This window comes from Phyllopteryx taeniolatus, chromosome 22, assembly GCF_024500385.1.
Source record: "Phyllopteryx taeniolatus isolate TA_2022b chromosome 22, UOR_Ptae_1.2, whole genome shotgun sequence".
In the NCBI taxonomy this organism is placed as follows: Eukaryota; Metazoa; Chordata; class Actinopteri; order Syngnathiformes; family Syngnathidae; genus Phyllopteryx; species Phyllopteryx taeniolatus.
Window position 1 is genome coordinate 2,007,906 of NC_084523.1, and position 13,355 is coordinate 2,021,260.

Here is a 13,355-nt window from a genome sequence, read left to right on the forward strand (position 1 = left end):
AAAAGAAATGGTTGATTTCTACCTATACATATAATGAAATGAATTGGAAGATTTTTGTGGCCGCTATTTGCGGGAAGGCGGCCTCCACTAAGATGGCCGTCGCCTAGACGCGTCAGGTAGCTAGGGCTGATGTAGCGCGCTGGCGTATCAAGTCTTCTGTCGGCAGCTGCGGTTGCCACTTCCGGGTTGTCCTTCCGCAACGAGATGGCTGTTCCGCAAAACGAGCCAACCCTTTCTCCATATCAGCAAAGAATCGCCAATTTATTTAACGGCAATACATTTAGGAGGTAGGAGAAGTTGTTTAATCGCCGCGTTTAACCACATTGACACGACACTCGGGTGAATCGTTGAAAATGCTGCTTATTCCTTTGCTAGCTAGCTAGCGTCCAGCAAAGCTATTGAACTGGGGCTAACTTGGTTACAGTGCGCGAAGTAGGACATTTGAATCAATAATAAGAGTATTTTGTAATTAAAAGTGCTTTCGGTATGATTTGACTTTTGTAACTAACTTTGCACACACTCGCCAACTCGGGTTGGTGATTCGCGGAGCGGACAGTTGAGCGAGGCTATAGCGTCATTTTATTATCCATTAATAGCTTAAAAGCTTCGGCCCGTATCATACGACAGGGTGACCATCGTCGTATGAGGTAATGGGCTAAAACTCCACATGATGATTGACTTGTGTTTGTTTTCCCTACACGACTTCCAAGATCCTGTGGGAAGAAGAGATTTACTTGCACCAGTCTCAGCAGGAATATTTCGGAGTTTCCTGCCTTGGAGGTTGTCTCTCGTCTACCGCATATTCCAATTCGTGAATTGTATTGAAATAGCGAATGATTCATTTGGATTTGGAATGTATAGACAAGATTACACAGTCGCTTTGACGCACAAACAACACACTTTGTGTCATTTGAACGGATCGTCCCGTGTGTCGCAGGACTATCTCCCCAAAAACTACGATTATCACGTCTGCGACTTCGACCTCATCCGAGAGACGGGCGATCACGTCGACTTTAAGACGACGTTCCGAATGGTCTTGTCGTCAAAAGAAGACATAAAGCTATGGATGAAATCCCACGCCGTCACCTGGAGGGTGGACCGAACATACGTAACCAAGGGCCAGAAAGTAATTTTTAAGGTAATACGCGGGCGGAGAGAACGTAGGTCAGTTCCCAATCGGTACACCGGGTCCGATTTGTCACGGGTCTCGCACGAGAATAAAAGAATGAATTTGAAACGCACCCGGGCGTCTGGGGTTTTGTGGAGCTCGTACCCGGTCGTACCGATAAAATCCTTTTATTTGGGTATCGTCGTCCTTTTAAGGTGGACTACAGGTGCCAGCGTAACACGAGACCCCGGCGCGCCGTTCAAGTGTCCGGCCACAGCAAAAACACGGACTGTCCCGCTATGATGTGCGTGAAACTGTTTCGGACTCAAGTGAGCAGAGGCAGGCAGAGTATGTAAGTACCGGCCGACATGCATTGCCGTGAAAAAGTATTTGCACCCTTTGTGAAAATGTGAATTGTTTTTGCACAGTTTGAAGTTGAAGAAATTGACAAAGATAACCCAAGTTTTGAATTGGCAGGGTTTTGTTTCAGTTTTTGTTCCTTTTTTTTTTGAATCAAACTGAGAATAAAAATCTTCCAAGCTACCGGCCCCGTGCGAAAAAGTAGAGTTCATCTTTGACGACGGCTTCTACGGAACCTGCCTGATAAAATGAAGAACAGCAAAAGATGTGAAAAAGCTGCAACAAACCGGCACAATTGGAAGAAAGGAAAGAACAGACGAGCAATAAAGTAACGGACACGCATCAGTCCGGAAAGGGTCGCCAGGCCTCGGCTAAAACTTTAGGACTCCGACGATCCGCGGGACGGAACCTCGAGAGCACGACGACGACTCATCCGGGAGCCCGCGAAGGAACCCTGGCCAACATTTAAAGAAGTGTAGGTCACCCTGGCATTAGTTGAGGTCATTTTCACGAATCGGCAATAAGGAAGCGACCAGGACAAAAAAGAGTCTCGGGGCCAAAACCACCGCCGACCCAAAAGATCATAAAGGCCGGTCTTACTGTGTTATTACTTAGAATATCCTTTGGACCGAAGAAACGAAAGCAGAAGTTTTGGGAAGGGGTACGTCTCATTACGCGCGGTACGAACGTAACGCCGTTTCAGGGGGAAAAATGCAAACTGACAGCGAAGAAAAGTAATTCTGGCCAAATAACCGGTTATCGGGATTAGCAGGCCGTTAGTTTTTCACACGGGGCCAGGTATTTGGAAATAGTTATTGACTAAATACGATTGTCTGATATTGACATTTGTGAGATGCCGTTAACATTAAAGTAGGGAAGCCACGCGACTTGCAAATGTTTTTCACAGCACAGCACTTTTTGATGCCTTGGAGATGTTTTGTAATGTCTCTAAAGAATGGTCAATAGCGTTTTTGTATACTGTATCCTCAGAAGCACAGATTCTCACCTGCCTACCTTCCCTACAATGGTGAGCATCATGAACGAGCACAACCACAACATCGGCGCGCCCGAGTCGTTACCGTGTTTAGTCTCGGACATCGCGGAGTACGAACTGGAGGTGGAAATAGGGGACGATTACGCGTTCGCCGTGGCAGACGGAACCCTTTCCCCGACCCCGGAGTTCAGCTACGGGTAACGTGAAAAGTTTCCAAACGAACGCGTCATGAAAAAAAAATGTCCGGTTTTGAAAGTCAATGTATGGTCACGCCAATGACAGCTGGCTGGAAGATCCAGGTGCGGAGGTGGTGGTAGAAGATGTGGAACAGAACGCTTCAGAGGAAGGTAATTAGTCAGAACGCAGTCGAAGCCGGGAGAGCGGATTAAACGTCTAGACAATACTTGTCCTCCAATATTGGGGTAATTGATTTCCAGCCTCGCATCAAATGGCGGCGTTGGAATTTGACGCCATGTGCCAAAAGCTGTCGGAGATCGTCAAGAGCGACGAGTCCTTCGCCGCCCCGGCCGCGGCCGCGGTGAACGCCTTTAAAAAAATCGAGAGGAATCCGTTTCGCATCGCGGCGGCACTGCGAACTTTCGCCCGCGACCCGAACGCCGGCTCGCCGTCGGCGAAATCCAAAGGCCGCCGCGGGGCCGCCAGAGGCAAGGCGCCTTCGCGCGGAAGACGTCGTCTCGCCGCCGAACGCCCCGCCGAGGTCTGCGCGGGACTCGACCACGTATACAGCCAATGAGCCGACGCCGTCCGAAAGCGGTTCGAAAATCAAGGCGACTCAGGAGTTTTCCAAGTCTATTTGTATTTATTTGTGAGTTTTTGGAGCGTATACTTTATGGCATTATACAATTGAATAAATGTGTGGAAATGGCATAATATCACATTTGATTGTATAAAAAAAAGAAATAGTGTGAAATGTATTGTTATTAAAAAGACATCCCATCTCACACCTGCCGCTCGCCCCGCAGAGATGTAGAAAAAGCGCGGATGCCCCTTCAAGTACACACCGCGCTCCGCATCGCATCGGTGGGATTTGCCAACGGCGAGTACTGCAAGAGATGTTTTTTGTGTGTGTAAAGAACCTCAACCGAAAAAGTATGCCTTAGTATGCATTGGTTTTATTTGGTAGATTGCTACGCATTGTCTGTATTATCAAGCCTTGCTGTTTTAAAAAACAAACAAACCAAAAGCCTGAGTACATGCCTTAAGCCTACTGTACATCCAAAATGTTTTGTTGCTTCTAAAAAAAAGTAATTCCACTCATTTCTGTTAAAAGAAATGCACACTGTACATTTTATTTTTGTATTAAAAAAAGGCTTTCAATGTACGTTTTGTGTACTAAAAATGCCTCGGGGTGCATTGCTATTTGTGGAAAGAACAAGTGTTTTGTGGAGCAAAAATGTATATTACAGGGGAGAGCAGGGCGTGTTGTCACACGGGTAAGTTATCACGTTGCAAATGTTTTCTCCACCAGAGGTCGCAAGAAAAACAAACCCACTCGTTTTGTTCTTTTCCACGGTCAGGGGGTGCTTTCCTGTCTCGAGAAGAGAGTCGCACGTCGTGAGCAGAGATGAGCGCCGAGCAACCTTTTTGCACAACCCAAGGTAAAGAAAAAGGTAATTGAATTTCTTCCAGATAGAAACGTAAGCAGCGATGTGGACTTGTTTGAGGACAGATGAAGGCATCTTAGTTATGACGTTATTTTTTTGGTAATTATTTTTTGATTGTCAAACATGGTAGTTTGGGGCAAAATGTCTGTCGTTACGGGGTGAGTTGTCACATGTATTTTCATAACGGAGGAAAGCTTTTGTTTTTCTAATTGAGTGGAATATTAAATGTTTGAGTTGAAGAAAGGTTAAACAGGCCTAAGGGTCAGCAGTTGGTAAAGGCGTGCGGTGCAGGTTGCGTGATAGTCGATGTTGTTTGTTCAACGGTTCAATGACATCTTGGAGCTTAATGATGAATTTTGAGTGGTCGCCTTCCATGTTGTTAAAAAAATGAAATAAAAGTAAGAATAATTGATTCGTCTTTATCGGTAGCAAAGTCCAGTGTGACAACTTACCTGACGGTAGGATGACATGTTGACACACTGTTGGATCGCTTCTAACTGCGCGCTGACCCAAAATATCAGGAAATGACACGAATAGGAAATATACTCTGTACTTGGTAGAGGTAGTTTTGATATGATGTATTGATTACCAGAAATATGAGTACAAATTGTGACGTGCAGCCCTGGTTGATTTAAAAAAAAAAAAAAAAAAAGGGGGGGGGGGGGAATTATAGAAATTATTTTGGGGGAGGTTTGTAAACATGTCTTACTCCAACTTAAATTACAGAGGTGACGCGTCACTTATTTAGTAAAGTAAAAATATGTTGGACCATCATTTGTTGTTGACAAAAACTGGCCACGTCGTGAGAATTTCCAAAGAAATGACAAGATGCAGTAAGGCGCTTTAGGAAGAGAATTTTTGGTAGGGACGGGCGAGAAGCCACACTTGTTAATTGATTTTTTTTGGGGTGTCGGGTACTTGTGAAGATTGCCAAAAGCAGGCACCGACACAGTCAAGAGTGGATACCGGGACCGGTAAGGGGTGTGAGGAAAAGTAATTTTGAACATCAATATATATATATGGCTTGCAATATGGAAATGTTATGTCAGTACAACGCAATGATGTAGCGTGAATGGCTTCCGCCGGCCACATAAAAGAAGTAGGTGTGCCGGATGTGACTCCCGGGCCATCAGTTTGACACAGGCGTTTGAGGGACTGTTGATTATTAGTGCGGCACACTAATTGACTGGCGAGCTGGAATCGAACACCGTCGCCGGTTTCTGAGCACGTTTATGCGCCTAAAGCGCACGTGATTTGCCAAGCCGGTGGTTGTGGGCGTCATTTTGCTTAATGAAGAAGTGCGCTCACCTGCTGCTTCCCTCCAACGTGCCGCCGTCGCAGCTCCAAACTTTCCGTCGAGCGTCCAAGCATTTTCCGAGCAGGTTCCCAGCCACGGAAAGCAAAGCAGGCAAGTGATGTTTGTTAAGTATCCGAGCGAAGGAGGAACAGCACAGTTTGGAAGCCGCCACGTGTTTGCGCCGTTTCGCTGGGATAGAAACGTAGACGTCGCAATGGTATGCTATTAGGGCAAAATAAGGCACCCGTCGTGGGGGGGAAACCTGGGTTTTACTAGTAAGATAGTTGTATTTGTTAGTTGCAAATGGCATTACAGCTGCAATTATTGCAAGAAAGCGAAGGTAGTGGATTTGATTCCAAAATGAAATATTATTAATAGGTGTCCGTTTTTGCGCAGCACCCGTTTGACCTGACGTGATTGCGCCATCTGCTGGTGTCGAAGAGTAAATGAATCAAGCGTGTATTTGGAGTTTGCGGTCAGTCGCACCGATAAGTACGTCACGGCTATTTTGAGCTCCGTGCCGACTGCAAGAAAGCAAAAAATCCACACGTAAAAGTAATCCCCCCCCCCCCTACACGTATTTTTTGTATTGCTAGCGTACGGTTTAGACAAAACGGAAAAGCTGACGGAAGTCAATGCAAAGAAAGGCAGTTTGGACTTAATTTCAGCGTGCACGCTTTGCCTTCGATGGGAAGCCGACCTCCCCAACATGGCCGCCACGGGGTCCCGGCGTATGTAGCGTCGATCGCTATGCGCAACTTGAACAGCAGTTAGCCGCCCGGCTACCGACGTGCTTACGGAGGCGGCTATGTCGGACAGGTCGACGTTCTCATACAAGCCGGTGCACGGACCCTAACATGACGTCGTAACTTTTTTTTTCGGCAACTCAATATCTGAAATCGTCCTCCACATAGTTGACAACGTTGTTCTGAGGCGGAGTACGACTTTCTGTCCGTTGAATGATTTGGCACAGTGGGACGCGTTATCACCAAATAGTTGAAATGAGTGAGTAGAGTTGCAATATGTTGTGCATGTGGGATATTTGTATTTTCCATTGATCGTTCATTAATTGTACCTGCACACAGTGTGCAGATGTCGTTTGTTTGCAGAGGGTTAGTACGGAATGATTGATAAATGAGTGATTTTGTCATATGTGCACATCCACGGTTAGTCACGACAGGTGTCATTGAATAGTTTGAAGTTTATTGAAAAACCACAGTGAGGTGCCACAACCAAATAGGAGTGGTGTTAACTTCAAGGTCAACTATCGTTGAGGGTGAGTGTCATTTGTAGGTCCGTTTTGAAGTGTTATGAATATCCAAAGATGGCAAAACAATGTATTTGTTTTTGTGGTTATTCAACAAAATGTCCTTCTTTTCCCATTATGCCAAATGAGATCACTCTTGAAATTTGATTGTTGTGTGTGCCATTCAGGAAGCCGGGAAGGATTTGGAATTTTCCGACTCGTCCTTCCGCACGGAGGTTCCCCGGACCGAAAAGGACCCGCGCCGAAAATGGTAAACTGTCGTAAGACTAGCATTGTGAAATAAAAAGATGTCGCAGTCCAAAATAATGCGGGGCTGTGAATGTTTATTTTGAGTGAGTGTAACGGTGTGGTCAGAGCTGTGCGGTTTATGTGACAGTTAACATAAAAGTAGAATTGTACAATCACAATGAATGCAATTTGCTTCTTTAGGTGATCATTGTATGAAAATGGTGGCTTTCGAAATGTTTTAAGTGTCCTAGCAATTCAGCTACGTTAAAAATCAGAGTGCAAAACGGCGGTTGTGCCTTTTAGTCATCGGTGACAAATGTACAGGCCAAAAGCATACTTGGAAATCTGTTAACTAATAGATCATCTGAAATGCGGTTTCGGCTTACCTGTAACGCATCTCACGAAACGTCAACACACGAGAAGACGACTTGCCGTGTGCTTTTGCCAAAATGAGTCCTTACAATAGAATTTACAGTTTAAGAATGTGACGCTTTTGCAGAAAAAGGTGTATTTAGTCATTATCTGACGAGGAACACAATGACAAGAAAACCACCATTTTTGTACAATGACCCTGCGTGCCGTCCAACATAATTCAAACAAAGCTTAACGGTAGTGTTTTGGGCCATACGCACGTCGTCGTAGAAGAGATTTATTCCATTAAGAACCAATAACAGTCAGGATTGCGTTTAGTAGTGCTTGTAATGAAGTAGAAATGTGCTTAAGTAATGCTGTTTATGACGTAACCAGTTGCATCATAGTTTGCCTTGTAGGTAAAGGTTGAAATCACAGTACTGTAGCTGAAGGGGTCATGATAAACTTAAGGTAGGATGCTGATCTTATGTCCCGAAGTACGTGTGAAACGGTTGTGACAGTTTGAACTGAACTGTATTCAACACGTGATCCAATCCTGCGCAAAAGTCTTGGGTGTGCCAAATATCCCAGGGCACGTTTAGTTATACGCTCGCAGAAAATGGAATGCCCCCACCCCCCCAAAGTTGGGGATTTGGTTTCACGTCAATTGAGTTCCAAGATGTGTTAAGTATATTATGCAGTAATGATGAGCACACCCTCGTCCGGACAAGCAATTCCTTTTGCCCGTGCACGCAGTAATATTGTCTCTGTCCTGTGGAGGCCGAAGGGAGTCCTGGAAATGTGAGTCGCTGTGCTTCATTGTAAGATGTCATACATGATAATAAAGTTCTTGTAGAACCTCCAATGTAGTGTCAAATGTCTTCAGCCGCTGCCCCCCCCCCCCCCCCCCCCCCTCAAATTGCATAGGGTTTGGTGACTTCTATTAAAATGTGTTGCGTAATTATACATGGCGGATCCCAGCCTGAATGTTTGCAAATATTGGTTGTACCTTTGAAGAGAATAAAACTGGCCCCCTTTACAAATGGAAATGTCCTGTTCCCATTGTATTTGAAGTCACTGTTCAAGTATAGGTCTTGGGTTTTCCCACAGAAGTCAGGGCCTTTAGAAATGTTTGAATTTATTTCCTCCAGCCATTGCATGTTGAAGTTAAGTGTGCTCCCCTTTTCTTGTGCAGGGCCTCATATGTCTCACACTTGCATCGTCTGGAGTCCGAGTATAGTGTGTACCAATGACTTCCACTTGTATGTATATTGTTTGGATTCCAGCTTCCAATCAACAGTTCAAGACTTGGTGTATCAACTGGCTGAAAAGTTTTTTTGGTAATGTTAACATTGCACCATGTCTAAACTTCATTCCCAAATTTATCACCTGGCCTAAATGTTTTTTTGTAATGTTAACATTGCACCATGTCTAAACTTCATTCCCAAATTTATCACCTGGCCTAAATGTTTTTTTGTAATGTTAACATTGCACCATTTCTAAACTTCATTCCCAAATTTTAATCTACATGACTTGGTGTATCACCTGTCCAAACTTGATTCCCAAGTTTGACTCATCAAGACTTTGTATCACCATGTCTAAGTTTGACTCATCAAGACTTGGTGCATCAACTGGCCCAAGTGTTAGACTCCACATCATGACAAGACTTGGTGCATCAACTGGCTCAAGTCTGTGATTCAGATGTCTAACCTTTATTCCCAAGTGTAAGACTGACCAATGTCTTTCTTGTGTAATAAACCTTCTCTGCAACCACCCATGTCGTCTTCAATGTGTCTAAGTCATGTTAGGGTCTAGCGTGTGTAGGGTGCTGTCTTTCATCTTTCGTCTGCCGTCTAAGTCGACTTAGACTTGAACTTTAACTGCGACTGCGACGTCTTCGAGGGTCCAAAGCAACAAAAAGGGAGGGAGGGAGGCAGAATTTCTTTTTTCCAAAAAACTTTATTAAAAAAAAGAAACATTGCAAATGACAAGGATGCAGTTTGCAACCATGTCATTTACTCACCCGTCTTCGGCGTGATGAGTTGGAGGACCGTTGGGCAAACGACAGCATGTAGACCTGCAAAACAAAAAACAGCCATCAGTGAACACACTCCAATCAATTGTGGAATGTTCTTTCACTCACCATCAACTGTCCAGACAGATTCCTTTTCCACACCTCCTTGGCCAAAAAAAATAAAAATTGACTGCATTCCAACCTGGAAGTCTTTTGCCATAATCAAAGATACAAACAAATTCAGGTCTCATCACAGCAGTGGTTGACAGGAAGCCCCACAGCCAACCTTGGAAGAGCCTTTCCAGCAACAGCAGCCATCATCTGGAGGGGAACAAATTAAAAAAGAAAATACATTAAATGCATTCAAAGGTTTCCATGCAATCTGTACGATTGTGCTTTTGCACTTACTTGGAACGTGACAGCCGTCCCCCAGAACATTCAGAGCCTGCGCACAAAATGGGATTCGAAACACATTGCATTAAGTGACAACTTTTCTTAACTGTGATTACCTTTAGGTGGAAGGGTACTTCCAAAGACAACTCGGAGGCCTGATCTTCAACCCCCAAAAGGCGACAACAGCACGCCACCAAACCCAGAGCCTGCAAAAAACTTTCAAAGTCATACTTTAACAACCTGCTCAATAAAACTGACCAAATCAGCTTGAAGGGCCTCTTCTCCAAGTACTCGTCACTGGGAAAGTCCAGCCTGCAAATTCAAATTAAAGTCACAACTTTGCCATTACACTTACTCCTCCTATTGGCTGCTTTTCAGTCAAGCAGCATTCAGCCACAAAACCCTGAACCTGCTTATTCTTGGGGGGGGGGAAAAAAGCTTTCCAAAAATCAGCTTGCAGGCCCATTTTAACAGCAGCAGTTGTCAGGAAGAGGAAGAGCCAGCGCCTGCAAAAAACAAACAAACAATCTGAGGAAACATCTGTGTATGACTTGACAATTCCAACAACCTGTTACTTACTTTGAAGGGGACTTGACTGCAATTCTGTTCTGAGGCCCTCCTTGCAACACTAACTGGTAGGAACGGCATTGACCATCAGCCTGAAAAAGACAATTAAAAAAATAATTAATTTCAACAACAATTAAACAAGATGACACTTGACATGAAGCCACCTCAAATAGAAAAAGGTGGCTGTTCCAATTGTCCCACTAGACTTCTGCTAGGCCCTTTGCCACACCGCCGACCAAAGAGCTGCTCATCGGGTGGAGGCCTCGCAACAAATGTTTGTGACGGGGTCTTCTGAATTTTCTTCCTCCGGTTGACTCTCGCCGAGCCACAGTCTCCCAACGGAAGGCTGCGGCCACTCTGGTCATCAAATGTCTCTCGTGCCGCTTTGCTGTTCATCTGCTGGAAAAAATTTTAACTGTTACTACAAGTCAGCTTTGGCAATTGGGAGTTCACGTTGGTCACTAACGGTGCAGGTGTTTCTGATGAACGTGTGCTGCACAGACCTCTTGGAAGTCTTTGGATCTTGTGCGCCACCCCTCAGACACCGTCGCCACTAGAAAACAAACAATTAGGTCAACGAGGAAAGTCTGCAGAGTGGAAATTTTAGGCAGGTAGGTCGGTCAGGCTAACCAACTCAACCCCAGGCTGACGTGCAGGCTGTGCGGACAAAGTTGCTGACCGCCGTACGTGTCGCGAATCATTTGCAAAGCGTTCAGTGGGGACAAACGGCACAGCTGCAGTTGCTGCCTCAGACCAGCAGCGGGCGCCCTTCTGCTCCAGTCTGTCAATCATCTGCAAGGGTGGGAAAGGACAACCAAACTATTCCGATTGAATCCCGCGCAGTAAAAACGCGGATATTTGCAAGCGGATCATCTGACGACGGCCACGGGCACTGACCTCCCGGGTGGTGGAGCTCCTCGACGCCGGCCGCTTGGTTCAACTCCTCCTCGTGCTGCTGATTGCAAAGCTCACCTTTGAACGTCGGCTCGTGCTGCTGCAGACAAAAACATTGGAAAGGGTTAGGACGCTTTACCTCGGAACGACTCGGTCAAAGAACCGGGGACTCTCCAGGAAGTTCAGCTCAGCGGGCACCTACGAGTGGGAAAACACTTGAACGATGAGTTTGGCAGAAAACAAACGTCGCCGCTTACCTGCTCAAGCTCCGCTCCGCTCCCCACGGCGAGCACCTCGCCGACTGCTTCCGCTTCCTTGGGACCGGCGCACCTTATATACGCCCCGCCCCCCTCAGGTGCAAGCCTGCACTTGATTTGCTCTCAATTAGTTGCCCGTGTGTTTCAAATCAGCGACTTACAACCTTTTTGGAATCTTTCAAATGTTGCGCGCGCATCGGTCGTGACGTTTCATTTGGAAATGTTCCATATTGCTTGCGAATTGTTCAAGGTTCATTCCGGAGACAAACGTCACGCGGTCGCGAGTTGAAAAAAAATAAAGACAATTCAGCCGTCACACGTGTGGGAAGACCGATCCTCCCTCCGTCCGCTAGGCGGCAGTGTTGCTGGCTCCTCTCTGTTATTATTTCAACACCGTAATAATACGCTGGTTTTTGCATGTTGCTGACAGACGAGGAAGGCCATTCCTTTACATTTTACTTACTCATGACTGCTGGGGGCTGCTGGTTTGCCCGCCTTGTTCGGCAATGCTCAATTGGGAGACGGCAACACCGCCGCCTAGCGGACGGAGAGCCTTCCTACACGTGTCAACGTAATCTGCGCCAACTATTCACAAACTCTTCAACTCTTATATATTAGAAATATTTCCAAATACATCGTGATTCATGCTCACGTTGAAAAACGGATTTCAAACACGTGCCAATTCTTCACCACGTGTCACAGCCCCTCTTCAGAGCAGATCACAATCAGAACCATCTTTATTTGCCAAGTATGTCCAAAAAAACGCACAAGGAATTTGGCTCCGGTAGTTGGAGCCGCTAGAGTACGACAACAGACAGTCAATTTACAGAACACTTTGGAGACAGAAAGACATTGACCGAAAAAATCAACAAAACAGTCACTGAGCAGTAAAGGGTTGCTAGTTATCTGGTAATTATTTTTTTTTTTTTTGGGACAATTGTGCAAAAACATGCAGAGTCCTCTAGCACTTAGAGCACTTCCAATGACTAATATTGCAATAGTCCGGTGCAGTGACCATTGTGCACAGGCCGCTGAGACTTCAAGGACTGTATGCGGTTTAAAGTGACGAGTAGTGCGATAGTCTGGGACAATGTTGGTTGTGCAAATGGAGCAGATGCTACTCTGGCACGAGTGGCCAGTATATGCAAATAGTGCAGCATGGCGAGACAACTACAGTGAGTGCACGAGTAATACATCATTGGCCCCACAGAAACCCAGTCAAAAAATTGCCAGCATGTTGCAATCCAATTGTACGTCAGGTGTTTAACAAGTTGATCGCAAAAGGGAACAAGCTGTTGGAATGTCTACTCGTTCTAGTTTGCGTTGATCGGTAGCGCCTACCTGAGGGAAGGAGCCGGAAGAGCTGGTGACCGGGCTGCGGAGGGTCCGAGAGGATTTGGCACACCCTTGTCTTAGTTCTGGCACCGACAATCCTTTCAGCAGTTCTGATTGTCCTTTTTTGGAGCAGCACCAAACCACATTCCCACAAGTCCCACTTTCTCACCCGACAAGGATAGAACAACAAAGACATTTGGTACAACAACATTCGCTTTATTTTCCTTGAGGCAGCTATTTAACAGCAGAGGGCAAATTACGTCTTATTCACAAATCCTAAACGCAAACATTTCCCCCCCCCCGTGCCAAAAACATTGCATTTGACGCCATCGTGCTCCTTCAAAACACCTCCATCGCTTTTTAAATGAAATTCAATGGCGGGGGAAGGTCTGCCCTCTCCAAAATTATTATCTGACAAATAAGGTCAAACAAGTCTCTTTTACCATATATGGCTACATTTAAAAGGGACGTTGATATCAATTGATTTTTGCGGAAACAACCCACAGACAATTGGACACCTCTTGTGGTTCCGCTCACTTTTCTTTCCTCTTTCAAAAATCAACAACATAGTAACTTCTTCAACTCCAAACAATTGACCTTTTATTATTTACCAATTGTTACCGCGGAAACGCACGCAAAACTACCCAAAATTGCTATCGTTGAAT

At 45.5% G+C, this 13,355-nt stretch overlaps 1 protein-coding gene and 2 long non-coding RNA genes across 11 annotated transcripts; 1 reads left to right on the plus strand and 2 right to left on the minus strand.

Annotated features, from left to right (window-relative positions):
- Positions 1-141: 141 nt before the first annotated feature.
- On the plus strand, positions 142-9,003 carry si:dkey-75a21.2 (uncharacterized protein LOC794385 homolog). Of its 5 annotated transcripts, none has more exons than XM_061762505.1 (10): positions 142-287; positions 711-780; positions 938-1,138; positions 1,324-1,460; positions 2,459-2,659; positions 2,745-2,809; positions 2,900-3,916; positions 4,001-4,093; positions 6,819-8,031; positions 8,426-9,003. In XM_061762505.1, the coding sequence occupies exons 1-7, from the start codon at positions 205-207 to the stop codon at positions 3,214-3,216; spliced, it is 1,074 nt and encodes a 357-aa protein (XP_061618489.1). In that variant the 5' UTR covers positions 142-204; the 3' UTR covers positions 3,217-3,916; positions 4,001-4,093; positions 6,819-8,031; positions 8,426-9,003. The 5 variants fall into 5 exon arrangements, with proteins under 5 accessions (XP_061618489.1, XP_061618491.1, XP_061618488.1 ...); XM_061762507.1 differs by having other exon boundaries at positions 4,001-4,081; XM_061762504.1 differs by having other exon boundaries at positions 2,900-4,093.
- LOC133472118 (uncharacterized) lies at positions 4,004-4,395 on the minus strand. Its single transcript, XR_009786603.1, has 2 exons — positions 4,211-4,395; positions 4,004-4,162 (listed from the first exon to the last, which is right to left on the minus strand). It is a non-coding gene; the product is annotated as an uncharacterized LOC133472118 (long non-coding RNA).
- A 166-nt stretch (positions 9,004-9,169) lies between the features above and the next one.
- Positions 9,170-12,686, minus strand: LOC133472117 (uncharacterized). 5 transcript variants are annotated; one of them, XR_009786600.1, is made up of 7 exons: positions 11,356-12,686; positions 11,102-11,198; positions 10,708-10,996; positions 10,369-10,603; positions 10,217-10,296; positions 9,653-10,143; positions 9,170-9,565 (listed from the first exon to the last, which is right to left on the minus strand). It is a non-coding gene; the product is annotated as an uncharacterized LOC133472117 (long non-coding RNA). The 5 variants fall into 5 exon arrangements; XR_009786602.1 differs by having other exon boundaries at positions 10,708-11,023; XR_009786599.1 differs by having other exon boundaries at positions 10,708-11,198.
- Positions 12,687-13,355: the final 669 nt, after the last annotated feature.

Bases quoted from the DNA above. Each gene is read 5' to 3' on its own strand.
- si:dkey-75a21.2 (XM_061762504.1), top strand. From the start codon at position 205: ATGGCTGTTCCGCAAAACGAGCCAACCCTTTCTCCATATCAGCAAAGA. The intron at 288-710 runs GTAGGAGAAGTT...ACGACTTCCAAG, and splicing joins AACGGCAATACATTTAGGAG to ATCCTGTGGGAAGAAGAGAT. The intron at 781-937 runs GTTGTCTCTCGT...CGTGTGTCGCAG, and splicing joins CGGAGTTTCCTGCCTTGGAG to GACTATCTCCCCAAAAACTA.